General features: G+C 36.2%; 3 protein-coding genes across 3 annotated transcripts; 2 read left to right on the top strand and 1 right to left on the bottom strand.

Annotated features, from left to right (window-relative positions):
* Nucleotides 1-2097: 2097 nt before the first annotated feature.
* LOC109002300 (transmembrane 9 superfamily member 1) lies at nucleotides 2098-9364 on the top strand. Its single transcript, XM_018979981.2, has 12 exons — nucleotides 2098-2307; nucleotides 4155-4347; nucleotides 4480-4584; nucleotides 5846-5863; nucleotides 5943-6034; nucleotides 6120-6272; nucleotides 6436-6570; nucleotides 6704-6870; nucleotides 7004-7098; nucleotides 7229-7602; nucleotides 8087-8360; nucleotides 8803-9364. Exons 1-12 carry the CDS (start codon nucleotides 2221-2223, stop codon nucleotides 8868-8870), a joined length of 1761 nt encoding a protein of 586 aa, XP_018835526.1. The 5' UTR covers nucleotides 2098-2220; the 3' UTR covers nucleotides 8871-9364.
* A 513-nt stretch (nucleotides 9365-9877) lies between these two features.
* Nucleotides 9878-10656, top strand: LOC109002301 (ferredoxin-like). The gene has a single exon (XM_018979982.2). The coding sequence runs from the start codon at nucleotides 9984-9986 to the stop codon at nucleotides 10422-10424; it is 441 nt and encodes a 146-aa protein (XP_018835527.1). The 5' UTR covers nucleotides 9878-9983; the 3' UTR covers nucleotides 10425-10656.
* A 237-nt stretch (nucleotides 10657-10893) lies between these two features.
* Nucleotides 10894-14326, bottom strand: LOC109002299 (probable acyl-activating enzyme 1, peroxisomal). Its single transcript, XM_018979980.2, has 2 exons — nucleotides 14036-14326; nucleotides 10894-12547 (listed from the first exon to the last, which is right to left on the bottom strand). The coding sequence occupies exons 1-2, from the start codon at nucleotides 14234-14236 to the stop codon at nucleotides 11027-11029; spliced, it is 1722 nt and encodes a 573-aa protein (XP_018835525.1). The 5' UTR covers nucleotides 14237-14326; the 3' UTR covers nucleotides 10894-11026.
* Between the last annotated feature and the right edge of the window lie 829 nt (nucleotides 14327-15155).

Below are 15155 nucleotides of genomic sequence, written 5' to 3'. Positions count from 1 at the left end.
AGATTCAAAAGCATGGGTTATAGGGTTATAAAACTCTATATTACTAGCATCTATCATCAGACACTAACAACTAAGACGGTTCAACAACCCATTATACAACCCATCATATCATATTATATCAACAACCCATTATACACACACATATGTATGTATGGCATATGTAATAGTTATAATGTTACTAAAATTATAGCTTTTCTGAATGCTCGAAACACAACTTGAATAAGACATTTTTATGTTCAAGCTTCACTTGAGACTACTAAAAATACTTTACTCAACTTGACTCATTTATTATCTTTTTTTTTTAACTTTAATTTAAAAATTAAAAAATAAAAAATAATTGTGATTGACAATCACAATTATTTAAAAATACAATTAAGTGACTGCAAGATTAATGTATGATTATTTGGATCTTCTCCAAATAATAATCAGTTATACTAATATAAAATATCGTAATATTTATAACATTTTAATAATTATACTCATAAAATAGTGAACTATATATACACACACATGTATATTTCTTTTAACTACTACATATGCCATATATATATATATATATATATATGAACTATACAGAGGGGTCGTTGATCTATAAAAATTCATTCGAGCGATCATAAATACTATGTAATCCACTTTATATATACATCTCAATTTCATTCTAAATGTTAAAATTTGAATAAAAAAACTCTAAAATATTCAAATATAACATCCACAAAGAATGTATGTTAATCCGTTGAGATAACATTCAGGAGAGGTTTGGATTCAAAACTCACCTGAATTCATTTCAACTCTTATCATCTTATCATTACAACTTTTTCAAATTCTCACATAAAATATAATAAATAATTCAACTTTTTCAAATTCTCACACCAAATATAATAAATAATTCAACTTTTTTTCTACTATTCATAAACCATTTCAATCCATCTCAACTCATCTCTGAATCCAACCCTCAGTTTTTTAGTAAAAAAATATATTTTATGCACATGACTCGTTTGTTTTATGAGATGAGTTGAGATTAGAATTAAAAAATTGAATAAAAAAATTGTTAGAATATATTTTTTAATATTATTTTTATTTTGAAATTTGAAAAAGTTTAATTGTTTATTTTATTTTGTATGTGAATTTAGAAAAATTGTAATGATGAGATGAAAAATTTTCAAAGTTTTAAGTTTTATTACTAAAAGCAAACGAGGTTATCTGATAGCAGTGTTGAAGAAAATTGTTGGCAGTGTATTTGGCAGTCCAATGTACCTCCAATGGTGAAGAACTTTATGTGGAAAGCATACCGCAATTAAGGGTGCTACCTACACCATATGGTGCAGGGTAGCCCCCTCCTTGCCCCCCGCCCTGCATGGGTCAGGGGGTGGGGTTTTCACCCCCGCCCCGATTCTGGGGTTGAGGGCGAACTCCTAATCCGTCTTGCCTGCCCCCATTTTAATAATAGACTACAGTCTACTAAACTAAAAAATTATTCATAAATTCAAAAGTGATCAAAAACATATTATTTTATCTAATTTGTAAATTTAAATTTATAAAAATATGACTATAATTTAAAAACTATGTAGTTTTACTAGTGTACTTTTTGTGTAAGTTGTAATGTAGTAAGATGACTATTCTATATATTACCTTCACAATATAAGTTTCACATTTAAATAATTTGAGACTTTTATATTGCCTTGATAATCTTTAAAAGTGTCACCCTATCACATTATAACTTACACAATTGGGTTTGGAATTGGGTTTGAATAGAATTGTTTTCGAAGGTGATGCCAAGAATGTGGTGGAGTTGATTCAGGGTGCAGATGGATATCCTTCTGTTTAATAATGAATTGAAGTCTCTTTTGTTCAATAAAAAAATAATAATGAAATTGCTCTTTATTATTGGGTTTGGGTGAAAATATTTGGTCGAGAAGCCCAACTATTATGCGTGGAACCTAGTTGGGACTATAAGAAACGGAAAAGCCCGTGTCCCGAGACATGGGCCTGGGCCGAACAAAATCCTGATTAACCAAGAAAATAATAAATAATAAATAATTCAGTTATAAAAAATAATAATAATAAATAATTACGAATGTAATCGTCAATCGTCAGCCAACTCCCTTTCTCCTACTCTCTCTTAAAAGGAAGAGCTCAAGAATTAAATCGAAGAAAGTCTCAGATCAGAGCGACCTTGGGAAAGTCTGGACCGTCCATATCCAACGCTCGCCGGCGATCTCCATGTCCTCCACCGTCCGATCTCTCTCACTTGTCACCCTCCTCTTTCTCCTCCTCTGCTCCTCGTTCGCCTCCGAGTCAGATCACAAGGTGAACCTGCTCTCTCTGTTTATCTATCTCCCTCTTCAAGCCCTAGCAATGACTTTGTTATCCTGTCGTGGCCCTCCGAATCAACTCGTAGATCTTTTAAATGCTTCTTGTTTGTTGTTTAATTGGCTTCAGATCTGCCAATTTCTTGATTGGTAGACTCTGTGATTTGACTTCCTCTGGTCAATTCCTGAGCATTTGAAAGTCGATTTGGGGGTTTCATTGGTTTTCTTGGTCATGAATACCTCCTTTCAACTCAGTTTTTTCTGAAGTGCAAGAACCAAATGCGTACATTCTGTGTATATCTGTGTGTATAAGCTTTTATGTTCGTGTCTATGTATGCATGTGTGTTTATTGGAGATTTGGAAATGACGTAGTGTTTGTGTCGTTGTGTGTTGGGACCTTGGAAATTAGGTATTCGTAACATTTTACCTGTATTATATTTGTCGATCTGATCTACAGAGGCTTGCAATAGACATTTTGTGGCAGGATAGTTGACCTGCTAGTGATGCGTGTAGCATAGTTAGGTGTGGGGGTTGCTGGGATCGTGGGAGTGCTGATGGTTTTAAACGTGATAGGGAATGGTGATTTCCCGTATGCACATGTGCACCTATCATTGTAAGACAAGATGCGTTTCCATGCTTTTTAAGTACCTCGAATTTTGACCACTAGCGAATTAATCCATGACAAGATAATTCCTGTGACGTAATGCTATAAGTTGGATCTGGTTATTGTCTTTGATGCAAAATAAGTTGGATCTGGTTCTGATGGATGTTCACCGAGATATTTTCCATTTGGAAGGATAGAGCTGTAATTGTGGAGGTGCAGATATGGAAATGATTTTGACTGACATTTTAAATAGTTATAGAAAATTTTGGGATTGGTTATCTGACTCATAATTGTTAAGAACAAACGTTAGTTTGAGCTCTAGTTGGCGGTGACTCATTTTTTATTTAGTTTATTTAATCATGATTTGAAAGAGAGCCACCCACCAGTGCACTAAAAAATGAATTGCAAGTGCCTATCCAATCTGCACCTCATACCCTTATTCATGAAGTTCTAGGACATGCCATTATTGAGCCTCCATGTGAAGTATTTTTACCCTAGAAAAAGATAGTAAATGTAGAAAGTTGCTGAACCTCTTCAGTGGTTATCATATGCAATTTCTGCTTTTTGTTCCTTCTTTTGTGTTTTGCACAATAACACATTAATTTTGAATGTTGTTTTAACCTTAAGGGTTGGCTCAAGTGATAAGGGTCTTAGTATTGGTAGTATGCTCCTTCCAGGTCTAAGGATTGAACCCTTGGGTGCAAAAATTTTCTAGGGGCCACGTCCCATCAGTGAAAAATCAATGATGTGCCTGATCCGTGTGATGGGGATGCGTCATATGGGTCTGGGGTTTATTTAGGTTAAAGACATGTTGCTTTTGCAGTCTCCAGGATTCCTCATCATAAGAAAAAAAACTCAAACAGTGTTCAAATCAAAACAAGCATTTCCTCCTCCCTTAACCAAGGGGCAGTGGGTAAAATAACAAGCTTGATATGGGTGCATGAGTCTTGTTTGCAGTAGAGAAAGGCACACTAATCTGATAAGAAAATTATGTTATCAACGCTTCTCTCTCTCTCTTTTTTGAAGTTTTTATGGATGTAACTAGCATTACTTATTTTCTTAAAAAAGTATTTTATAAGATGAGCTGGCCTTCATATATTCCAAATTATTTCTGTGTATACATTGTTGTGAAATATGTCTTGGATGAACTCAACTTGTAGTGTGTATAAATAGCTTGAGATGAACTGAACTGCCACTGAAATTAATTGATACCTTTTTCACCCCCTTCATTTCTTCTTCAGTATCAGCAAGATGACCCAGTTACCCTTTGGGTAAATAAAGTTGGCCCCTATAATAATCCACAAGAAACCTACAATTATTACAGCCTTCCGTTTTGTCGTCCTTCGGGCAGTGCAGCTCACAAATGGGGTGGTCTCGGCGAGGTCCTTGGTGGAAATGAACTGATTGATAGCCAGATCCAAATAAAGTTTGGAAGTAAGAAAAACTTCTATCATAACCCTTAATTTTTATTTTGAGGTAGAATGTTTGAGCCAACCCTAACAAGGTTGTGACCAAGGCTTATATTTGTTGATTTTAGTTGCATATTTTGACTTTTTTCTTGCACAGAAAATGTGGAGAAGGCTGTCATTTGTCCTCTGGATCTTGATGAAGCAAAGGTTAAACAGTTCAAGGATGCAATTGAGAATAATTACTGGCTTGAATTTTTCATGGGTATGTTCTTCTCTGTATCCATCAGTTTTTTGCTAATGCAATGTGAAGATTATTTCAGTGTGAATTATTCAAATGCTGATGGGTACGAGATTTCTGTAGAAATTTCATAAATGTGGGGAGTGTGTACAGTCATAAATTAGAATTTTTATTTCAAATTATAGTGGTACACGAGCTTCTGAGAGGAGGGGGGGGGCAAAGTCAGAAGCAAGTAGGCTGAATTTTCCATGGGAAAAGCAATGCCTTGATCCGTACCAAAATGATGAGAAATATCTTCCTTCACAGTGACAGCAAATTAATTCATGTTTATGAGAAGATAATTGTAGATTTAATAGCCAGATAGAATGGATTTGTATCTCAGTGTAAAATATGTAACACTTAGGTGCCGTTTGGATAGTGAGATGAGATGGTTTTAGATGAAAGTTGAATAAAATATTGTTAGAATATTATTTTTTAATATTATTATTGTTTTGAGATTTGAAAAAGTTGAATTGTTTACTATATTTTGTGTGGGAATTTGGGAAAGTTGTAATAATGAGATGAGATTAAACACTTTCACTATCCAAAAGGGCCTTAAAGATAATTTTTGTTAATGCAACTATTTCATTTGTTCACACTACATACTGCTATAGGTGTAACCAGGTGAGAGTTCCAAGCAAACCTCATCACCAAATTTCCAGCAAGCTTCATTGTTGAAACCTTGACTTTGACTCGTGCAAATTTGAGTTTGCCAGAGGCACTGATTTTCCCTCCCTCCCTCCCTCCCTCCCTCCCTCTCTGGGTGGGTTGGAAGGATTGGGACTTTGTAAATCATAACTGAAGCAATTTCGAGTCTTTTATATGCACAGTTTTCTTTTTATAAGTAAAGTAATAATAAGTTTTTTTTCCTTTTATGCACAGTTTACGACTAATTATTGTTGCAAATTTCTACATGGGTCTAGATATGTTAATCTTTTTTTTTATATAAGTAATAAAATATTTTATTGATATAGAATAGGGCATAGCCCAAGTACACAAGAAGTATACATGTGATTACACCTAGTTAGGAAGGGGTTTAGATATGTTAATCTCATAACCACATTACCTTACCTTATACTAGAGATATCTAAAAAATGCATATATGGGCTGCTGTATATGTTTCTTATGTGTTATTTTGGTTTGCTTTGGGGTCTTTTTTTCCCTTTATTTACTATGTTGGAGAACTCACTCTTAACTTCTTGCCTGTTTTCTAATGTTGGTCTCGACATGCTGGATACAAGTTCAGATGATCTGCCTTTATGGGGTATGCATTTAGCTCACTTTTGTTTTTTGTACTTGAGTTTGCACATAATTGGATAATTAATTTTTTTTCCAACATTTAGGTTTTGTCGGTACAATGCATCTAGATAAGAATGGTGAGAAGCATGCCCTTTTCACACATAAGAAAATTGTCATCCACTATAACAAAGATCAGGTTTGCAGTTTTCCAAATTGCATATGAATTCTATGATGGGGTTTAGGATTCACCCTGGCATCATAATTAAGCTTCTATCTTGTAGATCATTCATGTGAATCTCACTCAAGAGATCCCAAAGCCGTTGGCAGTTGGAAAAAAATTGGATATGACGTACTCGGTCAAATGGAGTTCAACAAATGTAACTTTTGCACGTCGCTTTGATGTCTATTTGGATTACCCTTTCTTTGAGCACCAGGTAACCCATTGTTTTTTTTTTTCCCTATTTCCACCACTTTATGCATTATTATGAGTATCAAAAAAATATTTCTGACTAATATGTGGTCATTGGCTGCCTGATTTTCCACTCATTGCCGTACTCATCTGTTATTGAGAGTTGCATATGCATTATTAATGTGCAGATCCATTGGTTCTCCATTTTTAATTCGTTCATGATGGTTATCTTCCTTACTGGTTTGGTGTCAATGATATTAATGCGGACCCTTAGGAATGACTATGCAAAATATGCTCGTGAAGATGATGACTTGGAGACTCTGGTATTGTGCCATTTACTTGTATTTCTATTGTCATTTTTTATATTAATGCTTTATTGATTTTTTTTAATTGAAGAAACTGTAATTGCTGCTCCCTATAAAGTCCTTGATTGCTGTTTTGGTGCTTGTTCTTTAGGAAAGAGATGTTAGTGAAGAGTCTGGTTGGAAACTCGTGCATGGGGATGTTTTTCGGCCTCCTCGCAATTTAGTTCTTCTTTCGGCTGTTGTTGGGACAGGTGCCCAGCTTGCATTGCTTGTTCTCCTCGTCATCTTATTGGCAATTGTTGGCATGTTGTATGTTGGGTAAGTTGAGAACTCATGGTTGATCCTGAACAACATACATGCATTTTATGGTAGCACAATCACTGCATATGTTTTCCTTTCATCTTCTCATAGCTGCTATAATGTCCTTTTGATTGTTATTGATATGGCTCAGGCGAGGAGCAATTGTCACAACTTTCATTGTGTGTTATGCTCTTACATCGTTCATTTCTGGTTATGTGAGTGGTGGGATGTACTCACGCCATGGGGGTAAGTAAGGGTTTTGTTTCATCATCTTAATGCTTTTCTTTATTCTTTTTGATAAGTAAAATAAACATCTCAATGCTTTTCTTAGATAATTATTATTACAGTTTTGCATAACTCCATTTTGTTTTGCCAGGTAAAACTTGGATAAAGTCTATGATTCTCACCGCTTCTCTATTTCCATTTATGTGCTTCGGTATTGGGTTCATCTTGAACACAATTGCTATCTTCTACGGGTCTTTAGCAGCTATTCCCTTTGGCACAATGGTTGTTGTCTTTGTCATCTGGGCTTTCATCTCTTTCCCTTTGGCTCTTCTTGGTACGGTTGTTGGAAGAAACTGGAGTGGTGCTCCAAACAATCCTTGTCGTGTGAAGACCATTCCCCGTCCAATCCCTGAGAAGAAATGGTATCTCACACCATCTGTAGTCTCAATGATGGGTGGGTTGCTACCCTTTGGCAGCATATTCATTGAGATGTATTTTGTCTTCACATCCTTCTGGAATTACAAGGTGGGTTTTACCATTCTATGGGTTTTTTGGGTACATAATGAATCCAATATGGCGTTACAGAAGATGGTGGAATCGCTACGATATTTTGTTTGAGTCACTCTCATGTTCAGCTGGGTAATATTAAAAACATGTCATTTAATAACATTGTAAAATGGTTTTAACAATATGGAGGCAGGGTTTCCAAGTACTGACTTGCATCTCTCTCAAATACAATGAACGGTGACATCTTTATGTTGATAGTTACTAGCATCTTGAATCTTCTGTTTACCTATTTTTTAGGCGTGCCTGAGAACCTGAGTCAGTTTTTTTATGTTATGGTGCGAGTATTAATATTTCCTGATGGTTTTCCTTTTAATTAATATCTCATGATAGTTTTTCAGACTGATGGATGTTTTTTTTTCCAACACTAATAATCAGAAAGTGTGCACAATATGGTTAAAGGTGTATCGAAGCTGAGTAACTCTTCTTGCTCTGTGTGCAACAGGTGTACTATGTGTATGGGTTTATGCTGCTGGTTTTCTTGATTCTCATTATTGTCACTGTTTGTGTGACCATTGTGGGGACATACTTCTTGTTAAATGCTGAAAACTATCATTGGCAGTGGACTTCCTTCTTCTCTGCTGCCTCGACAGCTGTCTATGTGTATCTGTACTCAGTATACTACTATTATGTGAAGACCAAGATGTTCGGCTTCTTTCAGACCAGCTTCTATTTTGGATACACTTTGATGTTTTGTCTCGGTTTAGGAATCCTTTGCGGTGAGTTTCCAGAGTCATCTTTTTGGGAACCAAAGGCTCCCTTCTTGAGACTCGATAGTTATTTTATCTTATTTTCATTCTAATGCTCGTGCTCTCTCTCAGGGATCTAAAACTTAATACATTTACTGAAGTTTCATGCTTGAAAGCTTCGCAAGATTTAACGGAAATTTTAATTTTCTATTTGTAACTTCAGCCAAAGTAAATTGTAGTGGATTACTTATTTTAAGGAAAAAAAAAAAAAAAAAGGTGTTAAGGAGCCCAATAAACTTGGTTTGAATTTTGAGCTAACATAGAATTGAAATTCAGTTTATACTGCCTGTGTATGGCTATGCCTTTTGCGTTTTTGATACTGACTTGACACTGAAAACGTCCACTTGATAGCTCCTTTTTACTTGAGCATTGATTTTTTATTTATTTATTTTTTTTCCTTTTATATGTGTAGGGGCTGTTGGTTACCTGGGCTCGAATTTGTTCGTGAGGAGGATCTACAGAAACATCAAGTGTGACTAGCATTCTTCTGAAGAGGAAAGAGACCGAATGACTTCCCTGCGCTCTTTGGTTGACAATAAATTTTGAGAGGAAGCTTGTGGGTCATGTACAAGGGACTTGGCATTGTCTACAGATCAAAATCACAGGGTTTGAGGATGGGGATGTATTCTTCTTCTCTCTCTAGACTGGGGATGCCCTGAGATTATTATTTCTTCTTCTTCTTCTTCTTCTTCTTGTGCTTTCCCCGGCTGTAAGTGAAAGCCTTAATTTAGGATGCAGAAATTGTTTCCATAGTCTGGAAGTTTAGCAAAATATCGAATCCGCCTATCATTTGAATTATTTCTTCTTTGCCCCCTTACAGATAGGTGCCTTTGTAAGGATCGATGTCTAATTTACCCCACCTTTTTTTATTTATTTATTATTATTATTTTGTTATGCTACTCGGACGTCTCTGGGACAAAGGAACTTTTGAAGGCGAGAGGACTTTTAAGTAATGAATTTTGTGCTTCTGAATATGTGAGAATGAATAGGGTTGTACTTGTCTCTCTATTTTGTGTTCAAAATTTTTTGGGTCGGGAGCAAAAGTAATGGATAACTAAGACGTGTGTGGTTGCCATGCCTGCCTGCTTTAGACATTTAGGTGTTTTCTGTTCTTTTGTTTTTTGTTTTGGTTTCCTTTATTTGTTTCACAATCTCCTTGTATGGAAGATACCAGATCAATCTAGAAACCATATTATTAGGAAAGAAATAATTGCAGGAAATAAATCCCAAATAGGAAATTCACTTGTAAATATAGGAAATTTAGAACCAAGAAAATAAAACCCCTTTCGCCCATCCAAGAAATGCTAAGGGAAAAAAAAAAAAAAAAAAAAAAAAGGAAGAAGAACTAAGAGGATTGTGTCAAACCAGAGTCACCAATAAATCTGAGGTGATAATAAAAAGATAAAGTGAGCCTCAAAAGGTTGCCACGTGGCAGATAGGGGGTGATGGACACCTAATAATAATAGGCCACGCTTCTTCCACAAGCCCTCCTCCCTGTTATCAACATTAGTACTAGTAGTCTCTCATCTCTCTTTAGCTACCATATCCCCCAACTCTCTTCACCCACTCCAACCACAAAACAAAAGAAAGAAAATGGCAACCACAGCTGCTCTCTCTGGCACCATGGTTAGCACTTCCTTCCTTCGCCGACAGCCGGTGACAAGCCTACGTTCACTTCCTAGTGTTGGCCAGGCTCTTTTCGGCATAAAGTCCGGGCGTGGAGGGCGCATTACAGCCATGGCTGTTCACAAGGTCAAGCTCCTTACGCCTGATGGGCCAGTAGAGTTTGATTGCCCGGATGATGTTTACATCCTGGACCAGGCTGAGGAGGTTGGTATTGATCTCCCTTACTCATGCAGAGCAGGTTCTTGCTCTTCATGTGCAGGGAAAGTTGTGGAAGGATCTCTGGACCAGTCTGATGGTAGCTTCCTTGATGATGACCAGCTTGGTGATGGGTGGGTTCTTACTTGTGTTGCTTATCCTCAGTCTAATGTTGTCATTGAGACCCACAAGGAGGAGGAGCTTACTGCTTAAGAAATGTGATTTCATCTTCACTTTGTTGTTGTTGCTCTCTCTCCCTCTGTCACTTCATGAATGTATTGTTGGTTGGTTTGGTGGGCTTAGTCTTGTTCCAGGGACATGGTGTTTTATGCTTTAAATGAGCGACTTTTTATGTTTTTGTTTCCTTCATTTGTAGTCTCAAATGGACTGTAGTAGCTTAATAATCTTCCAATGGTTTTGCTTATAAGATCTCTCTCTCTCTCTCTCTGAGTGTTTGTGCTTGTCTTGAATAATTACTGGATGTCATAAATGCTTGCAGTGGACACAAAAAGGAAGTGTGTTTGGATTTTTGGCAGTGGTTGAATGGGGAATTGCACTTTGTTTGAACTAAATTAAGCCACGAGTCTATTACAACGAATTTGCAATGAAAAAAAGGGGATGGAAAGATCACTCAAATTGCAGCCAAAAGGAAGCAGAATACCTGGGATAGACATACAGTAAATCACAAACATGGCCAAATCACCCATTATCAATCATAATGCATACTATCATTCATACAGTTATCCATTAGTCATTAGGGACTTTATTTTTCACATACAAAGGAATTCAAGCAACAAACCGAGCATTAATTACAACTATTGGAGCCCTTTTTGGAGAGCCAGACCAGCTGCAATATTAACCTTCTCTCTGAGAACAAATTTCTGTATCTTACCAGTTGAATTGACTGGTAAATCCCCAAAAACAACACCCTGAGGAGCCATATACTTGGGCAATCGATCCCCACAAAACTTAATAATCTCTTCCGCCGTACACACATCACACTCTTTCTTCAACTTCACAAACGCATAAGGAGCCTGATCCCCCAGCGGGTGGCCATCACATGCTCTCCCAACAACAGCAGCATTCAACACCTTTGGATGACTTAGCAACACTGCCTCCACCTCGAGTGTGCTTATTGCCTCTCCCCCGGAAGAAATTATGATATCCTTTGCACGGTCTTTTATTTGTACAAAGCCATCTGGATGTCTGATTGCTAGGTCCCCAGAATGATACCATCCACCCCTAAAAGCCTCTTGAGCTACTTTTGGATTTTTAATGTACCCTAACATCAAAGCATTGCCCTTAAGCATTACCTCCCCGATGGTTTTCCCATCACAAGGTATGCTCTTCATGGTTTTCGGATCTTTCACATCTACACCATCCATTATAAGGTTGTGAAGCCCTTCACGACCCTTTATTCTTTCTGTTTGTTCATCCATTATAAATTTTGAAGAATTCTGCAATCTGCTTTCCCATGGTCCTAGAATGGCTGCAGGGCCAAGGGCTTCTGTCATACCATAGCCATGGCTGATGTTAAATCCTAGTTCGGTAACCTTCATGAGGATTTGGGGTGGTGGTAATGCACCAGCAACAGTAATGTTCACCCTGGATGGGAGTGGCCTCTGATGATCAGTAGCCGGAGCATCTGCAATTATGTTCAAAAGGGTGGGTGCACCACACAAGTGAGTAACTCTGTGAATATTAATTGCATCAAATATGGATTTTGAGGAGAGTTCAGTTCTAAGGAAGATATTGGTGCCGCCAAGTGCAGCCATTGCCCAAGTGAAGCACCACCCATTGCAGCGAAACATGTCAACAGTCCAAAGAAACACTGGCATTTGTCTCATGTCACTGCGAAAAACTGCTGCAAGTGAATTGAGGTAGGCAGCTCTATGGCTGTATATTGCTCCTTTAGGAATCCCAGTTGAGCCTGAAGTATAATTCACCGAGATGGGATCACACTCATTTTTTGGTGGTACAATCTCAAAATCTGCTCGTCCCCTTGCAAGAAGAGCATTGTAATATACCAGGCTACAGCCTGCTGGGGTTTCTTTAGTAAGTATTGAGGGTGCTGTTATTTGATCACTCTCTTCTATTAGAACAAGTACTTGTACTGGGGGCTTGCCTTCTCTGCCGGAGAGTATGTCTACTGCCTTGAAAACTACCTCGACGAACTCGTAGTAGATAAAAATGATTTTGGCCTCTAACTGTTCTAATAACAAAGCTAACATGCTTGCATCCAACTTGGTGTTGAGTGCAGACAGAACTGCTCCAGCCATCGGAACGCCAAAATGCAGCTCATAGAGTGCTGGAACATTTGGTGCTATAGCAGCAACCTGCTCATCATAGAAGAAAATGATAGATGTCTTGTATTTTTTTTTTTAATTATATTCAGACTTTCTCATGAACTCTTGGAAAATTAATCATCCATTTTTAAATTTTTTTTTTTTTTTTTATTCTTCATCCTTTTAATTATTATTCTCACTAAACCATTAACTTGCCATAACAATATATAATGACTATTTTTACAATAATTGTAAAAGAGTTATAAGTTGATCATCATCTTCCATATATAATTTGGCCTCTTTTTGAAAAGTTTTTCATGACTCCATTACCTATGTTATGCTTCTAGAACCATTAAGAACAAGAATCAAACATTTATCCGGAATGAGTTGATCCTATTAAATGCAATATAAATTGGTGCCAACATCTAGATGTGTGTGTGTGTGTGAGAGATCCATATATCAAGCATTAATACCCCATATGATAAGGATAATTAGGATAGGTAGTATATATGATCTCACATTGTTCAGGAATGTGAAGTTTTTACTTTTTATAAGGTTCTAACGGAGTTCCAATTATATCATTGACTAGTTCTTTTAAAATATAAGTCATGTTGTTTGAGTTTTCTATTGGAGCGTTGTATATTAGACTTCAAAGTTAATTTCTATTCCAAGTAATCTACAATCTAAATAGGAGATAAATAGATCCATAAATTCAGTCTGACCATATTTATTAAACATTTAATAATATTTAAAAGATTCCGGCCGTGAACAATGTACAATAAAATTTATGGATGAAACTAGTCTACTGTCCACCATCCTCTCACAAAAGTCTACAAATCAGACAAAATTTACGAGAACTGCTACACTCACAGAAGATTTCCACCGAAATCTTCTACCGAAAGGCAAATGTTTTTTTTTTTTTTTTTTTGCTTTTTTTTCAATCATTTTTTTAAACACTTTAAATATTTTTAAAAAATATAAAAAAATCATAAATTCATTTAAAAACATTCCTTAATCACTAAGTAAAAATAAAAAAATAAAAAATATATTTTCGATAGAAATTTTCGGTGAAAATCTTCTGGAGGAATAGCATTTCCGTGTACCGCATGCGAAGTTAATTAGGTGAAACCCATGCAGGACCACACAGGGCAACTTTAACAAGTAAACGAGTCCACGAGGAGACCAAAAAAGTCAATGCTCTTCCTCCTCCTCCTCCTCCTGATCGGCTTGTACATATTTCATCATCAGATCAGTTGAAGAAATTTGAGGAGATCATAGGCTGGTATATATAGATTTAGTCATCAAAGCAAAGGAATTATCGATTTTTTCAATGTTTTCAATGTATTGTATTCTACTTAAATTTTTTGAAAAAAAAAATCAAAAATCAAAAGAGATCTCAATACAATACCATTACATGATGATCACATGATATATGTAGAATGCTTTTCATTGATTAAGATGCTGCGTTCGAGTTTAATTGACATTACTTCAAAGATCAGTACTGGTAACCCAAAAAAAAAAGGCGAAAATAAAACTTACAGTATCACCACGAGAAATTCCAAAGTACTGGACCAAAGAAGAAGCAAGCTTGATACAGCGTTCATGTGTTTCTTTCCAAGAAGTTTTCTCAGTACCATAAACCATGGAAACCTTATCTCCATACACAATGGCTGCTCTCTCTAAGAAGCTTATTGGGGAAAGAGGAGTGTAGTTTGCTGAGCATTGGACAACACCCTCCATATTGATATTATTTTACTTGTAACCCATGCCCAGCAGCTTACTTACCTTGCTATCTATCTATATATCTATAGGCTCCCAAAACAAATTAATGTATATATAGTCTATATATATATATATATATACACTCTACGCACATACAGACACATTTATACAATATATTAATATAATATTATATACATGAATGCGTGATGGGTTTCACTTCTTATGTCTATTTTTTTATAGTATTTATTCATATATATATATATATATATATTAGAGATAATATTGTTATCACTGATTATTGAGATAATTAATGACAGAAGTTGTTGACCAATTAATGGATTCATTCATCAATCAGCAATAATAATAATACATTCTTTTATACAGTACTTATGATCATTTTCGCCATAAATATGTATTCATTCCTTCATTCATCAATCAGAGCCGCTGTTTTATTAGTATGGCCCACGGCTTACCGAATTAGGACGGTTGTATAATATATATTTATTTGTAATTTATACTTTATATAAACAAAAGGTTTTTTTTTTCCGTAAATAAGCAAATTAAGGTTTGTTTGCCCTACTGCAAATTATGAGGTCGTGTAACTATTGCTGTGTTTAGTTTAATTATTCCTACCTCTTTTATGTTCCTCTTTTTGTCGATGTTGCCAATTCCCAAAATAAATTCTAAGGGGATTTCACCGTCACTCATAAGCCCATTAGGCACTCGGCCGAGAGTAATGTATTTTGCCCCGATATTCGACCCCAGGACCCAAACTTGCCGATGAAACAACCCACCTACAAAGGAAAGTAAGCAATGATGGTTGATGGGACAGACAAGCTTCACGCCGCTCGACCGCATCCTGCTCATGGGGACTCATACAAGGCAGGACGTGAAAGATTGAGAACTTTTGATCTTCTGACAAGGGAATATCGATGGA

Source organism: Juglans regia, chromosome 16, assembly GCF_001411555.2.
Source record: "Juglans regia cultivar Chandler chromosome 16, Walnut 2.0, whole genome shotgun sequence".
NCBI classification, from domain to species: Eukaryota; Viridiplantae; Streptophyta; class Magnoliopsida; order Fagales; family Juglandaceae; genus Juglans; species Juglans regia.
This window is presented reverse-complemented; position numbering and strand designations above follow the sequence as displayed.

Bases quoted from the DNA above. Each gene is read 5' to 3' on its own strand.
- LOC109002300 (XM_018979981.2), top strand. From the start codon at position 2,221: ATGTCCTCCACCGTCCGATCTCTCTCACTTGTCACCCTCCTCTTTCTC. The intron at 6,273-6,435 runs GTAACCCATTGT...ATTAATGTGCAG, and splicing joins ACCCTTTCTTTGAGCACCAG to ATCCATTGGTTCTCCATTTT. The intron at 6,571-6,703 runs GTATTGTGCCAT...CTTGTTCTTTAG, and splicing joins ATGATGACTTGGAGACTCTG to GAAAGAGATGTTAGTGAAGA.
- LOC109002301 (XM_018979982.2), top strand. From the start codon at position 9,984: ATGGCAACCACAGCTGCTCTCTCTGGCACCATGGTTAGCACTTCCTTC.
- LOC109002299 (XM_018979980.2), bottom strand. From the start codon at position 14,236: ATGGAGGGTGTTGTCCAATGCTCAGCAAACTACACTCCTCTTTCCCCA. The intron at 12,548-14,035 runs GTAAGTTTTATT...TATGATGAGCAG, and splicing joins GAATTTCTCGTGGTGATACT to GTTGCTGCTATAGCACCAAA.